We start from the raw sequence: 18,231 nt of genomic DNA on the forward strand, positions 1-18,231 counted from the left end.
AATTCTACTTTCAAAGCTTCAACAATTAGTTTCCTCAGTTCCCAATCGTTTATTGAGTGTTGTTAAAAGGAAAGGCCATGTAACACAGTGTTGAACATGCCCTTTCCCAACTACTTTGGCACGTGTTGCAGCCATGAAATTCTAAGTTAATTATTATTTGCAAAAAAAAACAAAGTTTATGAGTTTGAACATCAAATATCTTGTCTTTGTAGTGCATTCAACTGAATATGGCTTGAAAAGGATTTGCAAATCATTGTATTCCGCTTATATTTACATCTAACACAATTTCCCAACTCATATGGAAACGGGGTTTGTACATTTGTTTTTTTTCTACATTATTATTTTATGACACAATATGTTACTGCATACGTCAGCAGATAAATTAGGAGCCTGTTTGTTTACTTACTACCAAAAGACAAGGTGTCTAGTATGTTCACTATTTTATTTAAGGACAAAATTGCAATAATGAACATATGTTTAAATAAAGCCAATAATGAAATTTTTTGTGGTCCCCTTTATTTAGAAAAGTACCGAAATACTTTTGGTACCAGTACCAAAATATTGGTATCGGGATAACACTAATAAACACACACCAAGTACCCACTGGCAGAAATGTAGATCGGCGCCTATAAGTTAAATTGTTTTAGATATTGTGTTTCTGAGTAAATGTTGCGAATAGATTAAAATGTATTATCATTTAACGAGTTTTATTTTATTTTTCAGTATCAGTATCCAGGAAATCGCAAAAAGCCGCTGCCTGACCAGGGCTCAGAAAATCTGCAGACTCCTCCCACCCCAACCAAGGACTGTTTTCACTGCTGGACTCTAGAAAGAGGTTCCGCAGCCTCCGAGGAAGAACCACCAGGTTCTGTAACAGCTTTTCCCCTCAGGCCATCAGACTCTTATAATAATAATAATAATAATAATCCCCTCAATTCCCCCCCAAAAACGGATTAACTCGCTGAAATATAAAGACAATATAACATACATCTATAAATGTGGATGCATATGCAAAAGTGCAATATATTAATCTGTACAGTAATCTATTTATTTATATCTGCACCTTATTGCTCTTTTATCCTGCACTACAATGAGCTAGTGCAAAAAAAATGTTGTTCTTATCTGTACTGTAAAGTTCAAATTTGAATGACAATAAAAGGAAGTCTCTAGTCTAAATGGTTCAAGTCGGTCAACATTTTTTTCTAGTTTAAATAAGGATAAAAGAAGAATTTCAGGCAAATTGATGCACTTAAAATATTTTCTGTTACAAATATTTATTTAATGTTAATATTGATACAAAAAAAGAGGACTGGTTATTGGGTTCTGGCAAATACAAAACACAAAACCGGTGACGTTGGCCGTTGTGTTAATCGTAAATAGAAACAGAATAATTTGCAAATCCTTTTCAACCTACATTCAGTTGAATAGACTGCAAACACAAGATACCGGTATTTAACGTTCAAACTGGTAAACTTTGTTATTTTTGCAAATACTAGATCATTTGGAATTTGATGCCTGCAACATGTTTCAAAAAAGCTGGCAACAGTGGCAAAAAAGACTGAGAAAGTTGAGGAATGCTCATCAAACACTTATTTGGAACATCCCACAGGTGAACAGGCTAATTGGGAACAGGTGGGTGCCATGATTGGGTATAAAAGCAGCTTCCATGAAATGTTCAGTTATTCACAAATAAGGATGGGGCGAGGGTCACCACTTTATGAACAAATGCCTGAGCAAACTGTCCAACAGTTTAAGAACAACATTTCTCAACCAGCTATTGCAAGGGATTTCGGGATTTCACTATCTATGGTCTGTAATATCATCAAAAGGTTCAGAGAATCTAGAAAAAGTGCTGCATGTAAGCGGCAAGGCCGAAAACCAACATTGAATGCCCGTGACCTTCGATCCCTCAGGTGGTCGTGCATCAGAAACCGACATCAGTGTATAAGGGATATCACCACATGGGCTCTGGAACACTTAAGAAAACAACTGTCAGTGACTACAGTTGGTCGCTACATCTGTAAGTGCAAGTTAAAACTCTACTATGCAAAGCGAAAGCCATTTATCAACAACACCCAGAAACACCGCCATCTAAGATGGACTGATGCAAAGTGGAAAAGCGTTCTGTGGTCTGACGAGTCCACTTTTCTAATTGTTTTGGAAACTGTGGACGTCGTGTCCTCCAGACCAAAGAGGAAAACAACAATCCAGATTGTTATAGGCGCAAAGTTGAAAAGCCAGCATCTGTGATGGTATGGGGGTGTATTAGTGCCCAAGGCAAGGGTAACTTACACATCTGTGAAGGCACCATTAATGCTGAAAGGTACATACAGGTTTTGGAGCAAGATACTTTGCCATCCAAGCAACGTTATCATGGACGCCCCTGCTTATTTCAGCAAGACAATGCCAAGCCATGTGTTACAACAGCGTGGCTTCATAGTAAAAGAGTGCAGGTACTAGACTGGCCTGCCTGTAGTCTATACCTGTCTCCCATTGAAAATGTGTAACATATTGTCAAGCCTAAAATACCACAACGGAGACCCCGGACTGTTGAACACCTTAAGCTGTACATCAAGCAAGAATGGGAAAGAATTCCACCTGAAAAGCTTCAAAATTTGGTCTCTTCAGTTCCCAAACGTTTACTGAGTGTTGTTAAAAGGAAAGGCCATGTAACACAGTGGTAAAAATGCTCCTGTGCCAACTTTTTTGCAACGTGTTGCTGCCATTAAATTCTAAGTTGATGATTATTTGCAAAAAAAAAAGAAGTTTCTCAATTCGAATTATTAATTATCTTGTCTTTGCAGTTTATTCAATTAAATAGAAGTTGAAAAGGATTTGCAAATCATTGTATTCTGTTTTTATTTACGATTTTCACAACGTGCCAACTTCACAGGTTTTGGGTTTTGTAAAACAATGACTGAAGCTATAAGTAGAAGTTGTGGAAGCCATACCTCTGCTTCAACGATATTTCCCTTCATTTCTTTCACTGTGACTTGTGAAGAATAAGGTGATGACGGTGAAGACACACCCTGATGGGTGGTGAAGTCCTGGGAGTGTTGTATTCACATAGCCCGAGAGCCATTCAGAAGTCTTCAGTGACAAAAAACACTTTTTTTTTTATCAAGTCCTCCATTGCTTTTATGTAGAAGACTTGATTACAGGCTCTCCCAGGCGAGGACTTTTGTCCACAGAGAAAAGTCGTCTTCAGACTGGAAGAAACACTCCTGGTCCTGGTCTGCAAAAGTTTTTTTAACTTTATTGAAAGAATGCAAAGCTCCTAAAAGTTCTTTTTCCCTTCAAAGCGCATCGTCCAGCGGCGCCAAGAGCAGCTGCAACTCCCTGAAGGCACAACCATGGCGGCCGACCTGAGACGCCTTGTTCTTCACCACGTTGTTGACGTTCTTCAGCTGCTTGTAGCACATCCTGCACTTATGGTGTCTGCGGAGTTACATGAGTCACCGTCAGGGTAGGGCTGGACAATTATTCAAATTCTTATTAACGATTTCGGCTGGACGGCTGAGTAGCGCTTGTACAGCAGCAGCGGGCCTCCATAGCTCTCACTCCCTCCCCTCTGTTGCAAGTTTTGTTGATTCTATGTAACCTGTTTATGTTTATAAGGTTTTTTTTCCTTGGCCTCAGTCTGGAACCCCTGCCAGGAGTCCTGCCTTTGACGGAATTTTTTTTTTACTCTTCCCCCCCTCCCCCAATATTCACCTGTTTCCCACCTTTTTAAGGGGCACCGTAAGTGGCTGACCCATCAGCGGTCCTGTCTTGTCTCCCTGTAATGTATGTCTGCTCTTAGTGGGACTGTGCTGAAAATGTAATTTCAGTTCTTATGTCTTGTACATGTGTAGAATGGACAATAATAAAGCAACTTGAACTTGATTATACATTTATACTGAGTTATTCTCTTAGGTCAGGGGTCGGCAACCCAAAATGTTGAAAGAGCCATATTGGACCAAAAATACAAAAACACATTTGTCTGGTGCCGCAAAAAAGTAAAAGCCATATTACATACAGATAGTGTGTCATGAGATATACATTGAATTAAGAGGACTTAAAGGAAACTAAATGACCTCAAATGTAGCTACAAATGAGGCATAATGATGCAATATGTACATATCGCTAGCCTAAATAGCATGTTAGCATCGATTAGCTTGCAGTCATGCAGTGACCAAATATGTCTGATTAGCACTCTACACATGTCAATAACATCAACAAAACTCACCTTTGTGCATTCATGCACAAAGTTAAAAGTTTGGTGGACAAAATGAGACAGAAAAAGGATAAAACACGTCCTAGGAAGTCGGAGAAAGTTATATATGTAAACAAACTAAGGTGAGTTCAAGGACCGTCAAAATTAGTAGGACAAAACGGCGCTCGCCAAATACTCGAATCAGTGAAGCATGTTTAATATAAACAGTGTGATTTATAACAATTAGGAAGGTTTGTGTCATGTTTGTCCTTCTACAGAAAACATACTAAAACAAAATATATTTTTTTCCCCCCTCATCTTTTTCCATTTTTCATACATTTTTTAAAAAGCTCCAGAGAGCCACTAGGGCGGCGTTAAAGAGCCGCATGCGGCTCTAGAGCCGCGGGTTGCCGACCCCCGTCTTAGGTTATCTTCTCTTAAGTTACCTACTGTCAAGATCTGTGGTCTGGATCATGTTTTTGTTATTTTCTGCTAGTTTTAAGACTCCATTAGTTCCTGTTTTTGTGCACCCTTGTTTGTTTTAGTTTCCTTGGCGACTTATGATTTTCACCTGCCTCTTGCGTTCGGGACACACCTGTTTCTAATCAGGAGACCATTATTTAAGCCTGTCTTTGCCAGTTAGTCGTCCTGGCGTCATTGCTTGTTTTCATGCGTTATCATAGTTCATGCTGCTCGTTTCTTACTCTGTCATAACGGGTTTTTTTTCGCAACTTACTGCGAGGATTGTTCTCCCGGGATGCAATCGGACTATTTCGGACAAGGCATGAGGGTAAGAACATATTTAATTATTCAAAATCCTACACATCACAAAAGACAAAAGCAAAAGGAAAGCGTGCCGTACGCACGAGAGGCTAAAGAACAAAAAACTTAACACAGAAAATATAGACGTTAACACTTAGCATGAACTATGGCATAGCAAGAACAAAACTTACTGTGGTAACAAAAGAGTAGCATGAACTATGGTAACGCATGAAAACAAGCAATGACGCCAGGACGACTAACTGGCAAAGACAGGCTTGAATAATGGTCTCCTGATTAGAAACAGGTGTGTCCCGAACGCAAGAGGCAGGTGAAAATCATAAGTCGCCATGGAAACTAAAACAAACAAGGGTGCACAAAAACAGGAACTAATGGAGTCTTAAAACTACAAATGTGCGCTACATTCGCTAACTGTGTTACAAAAAAGATCAGTTAGAATAATACATAATGTTGGATATAGAGAACATACAAACCCTTTATTTATTAAGTCAAAAATATTAAAGTTCGGTGATTTGGTAAAATTGCAAACAGCTAAAATGATGTACAAAGCAAACTATAACCTGCTACCAAAGAATGTACATCAATTCTTCTCAACTAAAGAATAGAAATATAACCTTAGAGGAAAAAATAATTTAAAACATTTATATGCACGTACAACACTTAGAAATTTTAGCATATCAGTATGTGGAATTAAATTATGGAATAGATTAAGTAAAGAAGTTAAAAATTGTACTGATATGATCCACTTTAAGAGGTTGTTCAAAATAATAGTGCTTACGCAGTACAAAGAAGAAGAATTATGAGAAATACTTTCAACCTTATTGAAAATAAGATATTCTTCATCTCAGTATGTTAAAAATGACTGAATTAATTAATTAATTACATATTACAAAACTGTTGTATACTAATTCATAGATGTTATTTTATTATATAAAAAGGTCAGTAAATGATTCTATATATTTGTAAACGCTTTGAAGTGGGAAAGGGGTAGGATTAAATAAGCTTTGCTTCTTCCTACTCCTTTTCGGGCATGATGTAAAATGAAATGATATGAAATTGTGTGATGTATTATGATGTAAGTGTGTTCATGTTCGAAATAAACTAAAGAAAGAAAGAAAACTAACAGAAAATAACAAAAAAATTATCCAGACCACAGATCATGACACCTACTCAGTGGCCTAGTGGTTAGAGTGTCCGCCCTGAGATCGGTAGGTCGTGAGTTTAAACCCCGGCCGAGTCATACCAAAGACTATAAAAATGGGACCCATTACCTCCCTGCTTGGCACTCAGCATCAAGGGTTGGAATTGGGGGTTAAATCACCAAAAATGATTCCCGGGCAAGGCCACCGCTGCTCCCCACTGCTCCCCTCACCTCAAGGGTGATGGGTCAAATGCAGAGAATAATTTCAATCATTGGTACTATAGCTTTAACTCATATTTAAAGTTGAATTTTGGTGGTATGATAAATACTCATGCTTTCAAATGAGTGAATAATTGTGTTATTAATCGTGATTTCAATTCCACCTAAAATAATTGTGATTATTATTTGATGATGATCCGGTTCTACATCACTGGAGAGACAATTATTAAAGTGGACGACAGTATGGGGGCAGCTCACCGCTCCTCGCGCGTGATGTCCACGCCCACCGACGGCGCCGCCCTGAGCGTGTCGGAGATGAGCGGCCAGAAATATTTCATGATGATCTTGAGCGACGTGCAGCCGCACTGCATGTAGCTGACAAACAAACACAAATGTCAGCAGCAACGCACGACCTGTGACCTTTGCCTCACTCACCTCTCGTATTTACTCTGCAAGAGTTTGTCAATCTGAGGAAGACTCGTCATGCACACGTCCAGTTTCCACAGCGCCCTGACCACAACAACAACAACAACATGGCAGCCATGTTCACTACATTGCGTGTGTGTCACTCACGGCTGCATGTTGACGATGCTGAGGACATCCACGACGATGCACAGGTCGTTCATGGAAACTGCAGCGTCCAAAGCGCACTGTGCAATCAAAAAGACGAAGCGGTCACGACCGAACAAAAGAGACGGCGAAGAAGGAGCGGTAGGACGAGCGACGCTACCTTGATGCCCTCGCGGGCCCACACGCCTCGCACGCTGTCCAGGTTCTTGTGTCGGCTGCTGAGCATCACACACATGGTGTCGTGACCTTTGCGGATCTGACTCAGCGCCTCGTCGTCGCTCAGAACCGGCGCTCTCTTGTCCTGCGATGACTTTGGAAAAGAGACGTCATTAAAGGGGATCTGCTCTTTTTTTGTAATTTTGCTTATCATTCACAATCCTGATGTACGACAAGAACACATATGTTTTTATTTTTTAATGCATTCTAAGTCATAAATAAATGTTAACAAAAATCAGCTATGGAGCCAACCAGAGTCGCTCTATTATACCAAAAAAAGTTCTCAAAAAATATTCCAGAAATCACCACTAACATTTCATATACAATCTGTAATATGTAATGTAACAGGCACATTCATAATAACATGTAATATTTGCGTATTTTGCCTATTTCAAGTATACAGCGGTGTATTTAATTTTACAGACACATCACAACGTTTGCTTTACCCTTCAACAACAACAAAAATAACAACAACTAATCATGGCAGACTTCATGAGAGATAACAGATAAAAGATGACTTTGGGACAATTGATGATCTAGAACAGGGGTCCCCAAACTACGAATCCGGCCCGCCAGTGTCCAAAATCCGGCCCGCAGGAAGTCCCAAGTTAAAAAAATTAATAAATGAATAAATAAATAAAAAATACATTTAAAAAAAATATATATATATACACATATATATATATATTTTTTTTTTTTAACTTATTTATTTACTTGTATTATTATTATTTTTTAAATCTGTTATTTTTAATCCATTTTCTACCACTCATATTGTTTAAAAATGCATTTTCCCATCGATAACGTGACATCAAAATCGTTTCAACCCAATGCGGCCCCCGAGCTAAAACGTATAGGAACCACTGATCTAGAATCTTGTATTTTTGAGTCTGAATATAAGGAGGATGAACTACAATTTTAGAGGCTGTGTGCTAAACATTTCCAGCTTAAGTGAAACATTAAGCATCATGCAGCAGCATTGCTAAGTGCTAAACAAGAAATACAAACTACGAACACAATATAACAATCTCTTACTACACAATGTCTGCTCTCACTGGGATACCGATTGATGGGATGTTTATATATTCCTGTTTAGATAAAGAATTAATCATAATCCTCACACAGGTAAAAAAAAAAAAAAAAGAAAAAAAAAAGGGCTCCAAACGAGCGTCTTTTCAGGTCTTTGTCGCCATCTTTGGGTCAAGGTCAAAGTTGACCAACTTCTCAGTTTATATCCACAACCTTCTACTCTCCAGGTGAGAAGCATGATTTATAATCTAGAGTTGACTTTCACCAACACAAAGGTCATGCAGCAGTTAGCTCTCTGTGATCACGACGCCCCTAAAAATAGCTGTCTGTGTTAGCACTAATAATAACAGTATCGCTAATACTTGGTTAATATTCAGGTCAGGAGATGCAAACAGAGTATTGTTGATGGTCTTTGGATGTTTCTTTTAGAGGAATAGTGTACTACCAATAGCTGCACTGTTAGCAACCTCGTACTTGCTGTTAGAATAATTATGTATAAGCTATCACACAACTCTTATGCTTAAAGGCCGTTGCTATTGTTATTATCAATTGTGCTGAAGTTGTACTTTTCTATCTGTGCAAAGACAACTTGTGGTCTTGCTTTGCGAGTTTTCTCTTGTCAGCAGTTTGGTTCCTGATTCTGCCTGCTGACAGCCAAGGACGGACATCGAGTGCCTCAGCGCGGACAGGACGGAGACAGGGCGAGATCACGAGTGTCAGCACATTTCCATTCTGAATAATCATGCATTGTGTCTACTAGGGCTGCTTGCAGCCTCAGCGATGTTAACTAGGGACCTGCCGAATAAATAGAGGAGCACGTGGGACTGTACCTTAGAGAGTAGGGGGAAACTGTAACTGAGTGTACAGCCCAATACGTCTCTCCTCATGAGTAAAATTCAAATATGTCTCTGCTTGATTCCTTCTTCTTGTCTTGTGTACCGTATTTTTCGGAGTATAAGTCGCACCGGAGTACAAGTCGCACTTGCCGAAAATGCATAATAAAGAAGGAAAAAAACATATATAAGTCTCACTGGAGTCCGGCCAAACTATGAAAAAAACTGCGACTTATCCATCCATCCATCCATCTTCTTCCGCTTATCTGAGGTCGGGTCGCGGGGGCAGCAGCTTAAGCAGGGAAGCCCAGACATCCCTCTCCCCAGCCACTTCGTCCAGCTCCTCCCGGGGGATCCCGAGGTGTTCCCAGGCCAGCCGGGAGAGATAGTCTTCCCAGCGTGTCCTGGGTCTTCCCCGTGGCCTCCTACCGGTCGGACGTGCCCGAAACACCTTCCTAGGGAGGCGTTCGGGTGGCATCCTGACCAGATGCCCGAACCACCTCATCTGGCTCCTCTCGATGTGGAGGAGCAGCGGCTTTACTTTGAGCTCCCCCCGAATGACAGAGCTTCTCACCCTATCTCTAAGGGAGAGCCCCGCCACTCGGCGGAGGAAACTCATTTCGGCCGCTTGTACCCGTGATCTTGTCCTTTCGGTCATGACCCAAAGCTCATGACCATAGGTGAGGATGGGAACGTAGATCGACCGGTAAATCGAGAGCTTTGCCTTCCGGCTCAGCTCCTTCTTCACCACAACGGATCGATACAGCGTCCGCATTACTGAAGACGCCGCACCGATCCGCCTGTCGATCTCACGATCCACTCTTCCCCCACTCGTGAACAAAACTCCGAGGTACTTGAACTCCTCCACTTGGGGCAAGATCTCCTCCCCAACCTGGAGATGGCACTCCACCCTTTTCCGGGAGAGAACCATGGACTCGGACTTGGAGGTGCTGATTCCCATCCCAGTCGCTTCACACTCGGCTGCGAACCAATCCAGTGAGAGCTGAAGATCTTGGCCGGAGGAAGCCATCAGGACCACATCATCTGCAAATAGCAGAGACCTAATTCTGCAGCCACCAAACCAGATACCCTCAACGCCCTGACTGTGCCTAGAAATTCTGTCCATAAAGGTTATGAACAGAATCGGTGACAAAGGGCAGCCTTGGGGAGTGCTCAGAGAGTATGGGGTAACGGACTGTCTTATTGTGGCAGTTCGCTCCCTGTATAATCAGTGTCAGAGCTTGGTCCGCATTGCCGGCAGTAAGTCGGACACGTTTCCAGTGAGGGTTGGACTGCGACTTATAGTCCGAAAAATACGGTAATAGATAGTTCAGTGTTTGAACCTGACACTTGCCCAATTTTACTATTTAGAAAGCATGAAAAAAGAAAAACATATGTGTTCTTGTCTTACATAAGGATTGTGAAGGATAGGCAAAAGTCTCCAAAAAGTGCAGTTCCCCTTTAACGCACAAATGTATGCATGGCAGATGCCCATAAAGATGGCGACTCACAGGCAGGAAGTCGGCCACATTGAGGCCGATTGGCTCGTTCCTGCTGACGGGGAAGATTGTAGGATGCGGTTGGACGGACGTCTGAAGAGGCGGCGGCGGTGGTGGCGGCATGCTGCTGGCAGGGGCCGGGAACACCTGACCCGAGGGGGTGGGGTTCTTGGTGCAGGTGACCACAATTGGCTCCACCCTCTGGATGGGCGTGGACGTGGACAACGGCGACACCTGTCTCACGTAGACACACACACCATCGTCATTAGCACATTTGATGAGGGTTGGCCAGGGTTTCGATTCCCGGGAATCATTTGACAGTTCTGGTAACGATTCCCTTATCAATGCAAAGTGGAAATTGCATCATATTGAGAAAATACTAGCAGGAACATTAACACACATAGCATGTGATAACTTTGAATGAATGACATGTTTTCGATCCCCTCCGAGACGGAAGTGAATCACCACCAACCGCGTCAGCACGTCGCATGCTGTTAATACTGCAGATACCTAACAAACTAACCCTGGCTATCAATCAAAACATGCTATTATTAACTGTGAACATGGAATAGATAGATAGAAATGAATGCTTCTCATGCATTACAAGACAACACGGCGTCTGGCTAGCAGTTGCATGCGTCCTTCCTGTCTGAGAGAGCAGCTGCAGACACAGTGATTAGTCAGAAATACTCTATCGCATGTTCTTCCTGAAAAATCAGATATGCTTAATTTTCTGCAAAAAAATATTGGTTAATTTGAAAACTTTCACAGTGTACATTTCTACTCGACTTGCTTGTATTTGTCTTCGACTGAGCACTCACCAGGGGTGTTCAAACTTTTTCCACTGAAAGCATGCAGTGGCCATTTTCATATTTTTCGTTTTCAAAACCAATACATTATTTGTTGTAACCATTAGAGCTCCCCTCAATTTTGATGAATGATAAAAGTCCTGAGGACCCAAAAGGGTCTCAGTCCTTATTAGAGTGTTAAAAACCAGCCATTTTTTTCCTCCGTGGATCATTTTCAGATCTATCCGTTGACGTACATATTTGTATTTTTTGTCCCTTTTTCTCAAAGAAAACCCTGTTTTTTTTTTAGCAAACACACAGAACATGAAAAAAACTAACTGAAATCAATCGCTTCCTGTAACCAATCAATGAGTTTCTTACACCTTGCTACTGGAATTTTGGACCACTCTTCTTTTGCAAATTGCTTCAGGTCTCTCAGATTTGAAGGGTGTCTTCAGTTTTTAGATCTCTCCACAGATGTTCTATAGCAGGGGTGTCAAACTCAAATACAGAGTGGGCCAAAATTTAAAACTGAACAAAGCCGCGGGCCTTTTAATAGGGACCCAAACAAGTTTTGCATTGAATATTGAACAAGCAAGGCTTGTATAACTTCATAGTGACATGCAAAATTGAGTTTCAAATAATAATAATAATAATTAAAAAATATAAAATACAATTTAAATAAAAATTGAATGACTCTTTTCTATTTGCAGCCTTCTGAGGTAAATATCAACATTAACTTTTTCCACAGGCTAATAAATTTGAAAATAAAATAACAATGTATAAAACAACCATTCAGGACTTTAAACTGCTCAGTTTGCAACACACTGATCTAATCTGATGTGCCCAAGCCAGATACCTGGCATCTTTTCTTGGATGTTAGTTCATTAATGTCGGGGCTCAGGCTTTGAGCTGAGGCAACCTTCATTATCGAACGAAGGTGTTCATCAGTCATTATATCGCGTAGTCCATCCGGACCACAGTCTTGGGGGCGTGCCTTAAAGGCACTGCCTTTAACGTCCTCTACGAGCTGTCGTCACGTCTGCTTTTCATCCATTCTAACAACGTGCCGGCCCAGTCACAAGATATGTGCGACTTCTGTACGCACACACAAGTGAATGCAACGCATAAATGATCAACAGCGATGCAGTTTACACTGAGGACCGCATAAACAACTTTTAACACTGTTAGAAATATACGCCACACTGTGAATCCACACCAAACAAGAATGACGAACACATTTCGGGAGAACATCCGCACCGTAACACTACATAAACACAACAGAACAAATACCCAGAACCCTTTACAGCATTAACTCTTCCCTCATGTCAGCAGGCCAGGGAAGCTAGGGTCGATATTCTTCTCTTGATTATCTTCGGAACGGTGTGAGCCAAGACATCCAGGGGTTTTAGCTCGCTCGTCTGCGGGAACAAACTGCCGCCATTGCTTGCCGTGCTACCAAGGGCCTTTGTCCCTGAATTGCTCACACACTCCGGCAGATTCAATGGGGGTCTGGCGGCAGATTTCTTTGACTTTATCGTTGGAAATGCATCTGCTTTGAGTGTCGCAGGATATCCACACATTCTTGCCATCTCTGTCGTAGCAATTTCTTGCCACTTTCGCATCTTTGGGCCACTGGTGCAACTTGAATTCGTCCCAGTTCGTGTTGTTACACCCTCCGACAACACACCGACGAGGCATGATGTCTCCAAGGTACGGAAAACAGTCGAAAAAACGGAAAATAACAGAGCTGATTTGACTCGGTGTTTGAGAAAATGGCGGATTGCTTCCCGATGTGACGTCACGTCCGAGAGCGAATATTAGAAAGGCGTTTAATTCGCCAAAATTCACCCATTTAGAGTTCGGAAATCTGTTAAAAAAAAATATGGTCTTTTTTCTGCAACATCAAGGTATATATTGACGCTTACATAGGTCTGGTGATAATGTTCCCCTTTAAGCAGAATCAAAAGTGGAATCGAAATTGTAAAATTCTTATTAATTCCAATTCCGATACATTCACTGACCTGCAGATTGTCGGGAATAACGGGCAAGTTGTGGATATGTTGTCCAAACGATGACGAAAGTTCTGAAAAGAGGAAAGATGAGCGAGATGAAGAAGTCCAGAAGATGTCACCGGAAGCTTGACTCACCATCCTCTGGGGGGGCGGGGAAAGGCTCTGCCATCTTGGGAGGAGTTCGAGCTGGGGACAGAAGAATTCCGTGTGGGAATTTGACCTTTGTCAGGAAAAAGAAAGTGTGACCTTTCACCTACAGATGGCGTTCTTGGGCTGGAAGATTTCCTTGTAGTCTTCCGCATTGTGGATTTCAGCCGAAGAAACTTTCTCGTCCGCTTCGTCCTCGCTAGGACTCCGCCTCTCGCCTTCAGGACTCCGCCTGTCAGCATCTGAGCTGCGCTTCACCCTGATGACGACAGCGCAAATATTCCAACCCCTGTTTCAGCAAACATCGCCCTTCCCGTCCTCCTCGCACCCTTGAGCACGGCAGTCGGTCACGGGTCGCTCGTAGCTGCGGCGTAGCGCCACTCCCTTGGGCTCGGACGACGGCTGCTGGTTCTGGACGACTCCTGGGAGCGTGGGCGTCGTCTTGACGCGCTTCAGGTCCACCACGTAGGACGCCACGCTGCTCAGCTGGTGAGACGCGCCGATCTGGCAGCAGAAGAGATGGCGTGAACCGTCGTCAATCGTCGTTTTTTGAGGAAGGGAGAGGGTCGAAACTACGCACCAGCTGCTCGTTGCAGACGGCGAGGTCACACACTCGGCCCCACCCCACCGCCACAGAGTCCAAGCAGCGGTCGGGCTCCCAGCCGTAAACACGCAGAGAGTCTGTAGAGCCGCTAAACAGGCAGCTTCCGTCTGGACTGAAGAGGATACACCTGTGGCACCCGAGATCAGAGGTCAAGTCTGTTAGAGGAATATTTTCCACCTTCAAGTGGAATAGACCGCCTATATAATCACTAGTTTTGGCCTTCGTTCTGACTGAAGAGATACACACGATGATCTCACCCTGCTCGTTATTGATGCACTCTCACACACATACCGTATATTGTTATTAAAGGTGTCATGAGGGACTAGCCTGTAGAGAGTAAAGGAGGAGAATGTGTGTGTGCTAGGCACACGCGTCAAGTTAACTTTCAGTTTTGTTACCTTGACACATTCTGTGTGGACAAAAGTATGAGAAGATGGGCAACTGTTTGCAGGGTTTCCCCTAGAATGCCAAGATACCTGTGGGGGCGTGGTTAGGGGCGTGGCAGGCATGTGATTGGAACTTAATGAAAAAAAATGAAAATAAGCCAGGGGACTGAGGGCCGCGGTGCCCTGGTGGGGGAACAAGGGTGGGGAACAAGGGTGGGGAACAAGGGTGGGATATGTTGTCTGGCCCATGTACTTGAAACACAAGAAAAATTGTTCAATGTACTTGGTCTTTCTAGGGATTTCTCCAATTCTTTAAGACACTTTTTATTTATCAAAAACAACTGGCAAAAAATCTATTTCTGGTGTTATTGTAGACTGCACTCGTGTTTACAGACTCTTTACTTCTGTCGCTCGATGTCCGCGACGAAAAGCGGGCTGCAGAGAGCGTGACGTCACACTTGCTTCGCGCTTCCATAAAAGCCGCCAGACTCATCTTAAATTTTGAAGATCGCTGTTCATGGGTATTTCTCGGATACATTAAAGTATGTCCAAAATCGCGGACATGCTGTTTCCGCTCCAAAAAACCCGTATTGCTAACGTCATCACAATATTCGGTTTCGGCAGCGGTGTTGCGGTGATCAAAGTACGTCATTTTTCGGCGGTCAAATTTTCAGTACATCACGATAGTCACACACTAGGTGTGGTGAAATTACCCTCTGCGTTTGACCCATCCCCATGTTCACCCCCTGGGAGGTGAGGGGAGCAGTGAGCAGCAGCGGTGGCCGGGAATCATTTTGGTGATTTAACCCCCAATTTCAACCCTTGATGCTGAGTTAAAGGGAGGTATTTTTTATAGTCTTTGGTATGACTTGGCCAGGGTTTGAACTCACGACCTACCGATCTCAGGGCGGACACTCTAACCACAAGGCCACTGAGCAGGCCTAGTCAGTCACTAGTCAATAGCAAATAATAAACTGTATATATTTCCATTCAGACTGTAACGACCTGCTGGTGATAATGTCTAAGTTAGTGTGTTATATTTTTCCCATGGTCGGTGAACGCATCGTGTTGGCGGAAAATGAAGAAGGATCTACGTTTCCATGACCCCCAGAAATGCGCGAAACCTAAATATCGCAATAAGTAACTGGTAATGAAAACACCCACATTTCGAAAAACCTCTCAAATATCGCTAAAACATTTTTGCGCTCTAATGAAGTGGTTTTTGAGAGGTTTCAATGTTAAAGTTTTTCGCAAAAGCATGATGGAATTTTTTTTCCCGCATTTAGAGGTCACCTAAACATCAAACCGGCGGGGGGCCAATGCAAGACAAATAGGGTAGACGGGTCATCTTGGTCTCGCTTCCGATCGGTCGGCCGGGGGGAGCGAGGCGGTCCAGCCGACCCGCAAGCTTGTAAAGAACCACATACTCGAACAATGTCAAGGGGCCCGTAAGGACGCTTGCTGCCTTTAAGCGATAACCCGTTGCCTTTGTCTTCTACTGACATCACCGCACCAGCGACGGCTGCAATATATTCCTCCAAGTGGAGTCTTGCGGGACGAGATTTTACGAGAATTACGACCCTTTAATGGCAGTGACGTGCAGTCACTAGAGGCGGGGCCTCACCTGCCATCATGGAAAGAAAAAAAATGTAAAAAGAAAAAAAAAAAATGTAATTGTTATATGTATCCAGTGATTATACTATAAAGTTATTTTCCATTTAACTTCACCAGTTTTAGATTATTTTTATTCAAAATCGCTGAATTTTCACATTTGCCGTTCAAATACTGAGAAGAGACGGTGCGGTGATCAGCAGCCAGTTGAGGCACGTCACTCAGTTCCGCAACATGGATTGCGCAATGACTCGGCTAACTGCTGGCCTGCTGTGCAGTGAGACTGTATTGCTATATGAACTATATTATACATTTCCATAGTTTAGTTAGCTGAGGTATATAATGTACAGTGTATTTTGTCAACAACTGTATGTGTGTAAAGTATTTCTTGTGCTGAGCGATCATAAAACGGCTGCAAAAGACGCATTGGCTGAGGCTCACCTCCTGCACCCCCGCCGTAGAATTGTTATATCAACTAAAGCCCATACTTAAACTTTCCACGTGCAAGATTGAATCTATTTTAAAAAATTATTTCATAAGAAGACAAAAAGTGCAAAAACAATAATGTTGGTGTTGGAGGAGTTGTGAATGACTGCAGGGACACAACATTAGATACACTTGCAGACTGCAGGTGTATCTAATTCACAACTCCTCCAACACGAACATTATTGTTTTTGCACTTTTTGGCTTCTTATTAAATAACTTTTGTAACCTATTTTCATGGACTTTCCTCTTTGTGATGTTAAGTTCCTGTTATGCGCTGTTATACAGTATATGCCTTGAGATCTTATTTTGAAGGCGCTAAGAGAGGAAGTGACGTCACGTTGCAGAGGTTTTTGAAAGAAGGTAAATAAAGTGGTCCTCGTGTAAACTGGAGCCTCCGTGTTTGTTATTTTGTAGTTTCATACAGTATAGGCGACATTTATAAACCCTCGGTTACACTTTTTTAAATAGATTCAATCTTGCACGTGGAAAGTTTAAGTGAGGGATTTAGTTGCGGCGCATGGACTTAATTTCTAAGTAAAGGTAAGACCATAATAACGTTTTTTTTATTAAATGTGCTTTTTTGTGTGCTACAGTTTGTATGTGTAAAGTTAAAGTTAAGTTAAAGTACCAATGATTGTCACACACACACTAGGTGTAATGACATTTGTCCTCTGCATTTGACCCATCCCCTTGATCACCCTCTGGGAGGTGAGGGGAGCAGTGGGCAGCAGCGGCGCCGCGCCTGGGAATCATTTTTGGTGATTTAACCCACAATTCCAACCCTTGATGCTGAGTGCCAAGCAGGGAAGAATGCTGGTATGAGCTTTTAAACATAACCCGTTAACTGCTGCCAATCAAATGGTGAATAAGATACTCTTTAGGGTTCATATGTTTGTAAATCTGACTGTGATGAAGTCAGTGCCTCACCAGCCATCAACCTCACCGCACGTCACTGTTTAATGGAATAAAACTGCAATGGAAACACAGCTGGTGTTGCGTGTCTGGTAGTGAAACACAAAGACAGACGTGTGTATACGAAGGAAATACTTTTTGGGATTGGGCCGGTTGTTAGCATAATATTGGCAATAAAAGCTAAAAAGAGCCTCAGACTTTGTGAGTCTTCTTCTGGACGCTACAATACATTACTTTATTTCGTCTTCACATAAAAAAGCCTAATTTTTAAGGTGTGGTCGCTGATATGTTGCTGTGGCGCACCGCCACGATCAAATACATTAAGGGGAAACCCTGAACTAGTTCGACCTTGAGATAGCTTTGTTCACTCTCTCTCAGCGCTGGTATTTGAATTGTTTGTATTTACTACGGTTTTGTAGAATACATTGCTAAACTTCAGTTCTAGTCACCTCTCATCATTTAAGACAGCCTTAGGACAAAAAAATTTGGGAGGAGTCACCCCTCTTAAAAGGGAAAGTCCCAATATCCCCACAACCGACATTCTCAGCAGGACTCACCTGACCGGACTGGTATCGCCCTTTAACGAGGCCACCATGGAAAACTTCTCCAGGTCCCACAGTTTCACGGACCTGTAGAACAAAATGGATGTCATGTCACGTCATGTCATGTCATGCAAAAAGGCCGTCACCTGTCGGCGCTGCCGGACGCCAGGAGGTACTCATTTGGATGAAACTGGATGGCGGTGACAGGGGCGTCGTGCGCGTTGAACTCGCTGATGGTCTTGGCCTGCATCAGGTCCCACA

The 18,231-nt window shown here is 42.5% G+C and overlaps 1 protein-coding gene across 1 annotated transcript in view; it reads right to left on the reverse strand.

The window, feature by feature from the left end:
• Positions 1–3,236: 3,236 nt before the first annotated feature.
• The window catches only part of katnb1 (katanin p80 (WD repeat containing) subunit B 1), a 22,647-nt gene continuing 7,652 nt past the window's right edge, over positions 3,237–18,231 (reverse strand). The window contains exons 8-20 of the mRNA XM_061963770.2: positions 18,117–18,231; positions 17,986–18,057; positions 14,010–14,160; positions 13,758–13,933; positions 13,540–13,688; positions 13,418–13,468; positions 13,292–13,353; positions 10,492–10,713; positions 7,066–7,215; positions 6,909–6,985; positions 6,771–6,845; positions 6,594–6,710; positions 3,237–3,438 (exon numbers count right to left, since the gene is read on the reverse strand). The exon at positions 18,117–18,231 is cut by the window's right edge and continues 1 nt beyond it. Of these exons, the coding sequence (XP_061819754.2) occupies positions 3,297–3,438; positions 6,594–6,710; positions 6,771–6,845; positions 6,909–6,985; positions 7,066–7,215; positions 10,492–10,713; positions 13,292–13,353; positions 13,418–13,468; positions 13,540–13,688; positions 13,758–13,933; positions 14,010–14,160; positions 17,986–18,057; positions 18,117–18,231 (1,559 nt within the window). The 3' untranslated portion in view covers positions 3,237–3,296. The remainder of the gene's footprint in view (positions 3,439–6,593; positions 6,711–6,770; positions 6,846–6,908; positions 6,986–7,065; positions 7,216–10,491; positions 10,714–13,291; positions 13,354–13,417; positions 13,469–13,539; positions 13,689–13,757; positions 13,934–14,009; positions 14,161–17,985; positions 18,058–18,116) is intronic.

Source organism: Nerophis lumbriciformis, linkage group LG06 (assembly GCF_033978685.3).
Source record: "Nerophis lumbriciformis linkage group LG06, RoL_Nlum_v2.1, whole genome shotgun sequence".
Lineage (NCBI taxonomy): Eukaryota > Metazoa > Chordata > Actinopteri > Syngnathiformes > Syngnathidae > Nerophis > Nerophis lumbriciformis.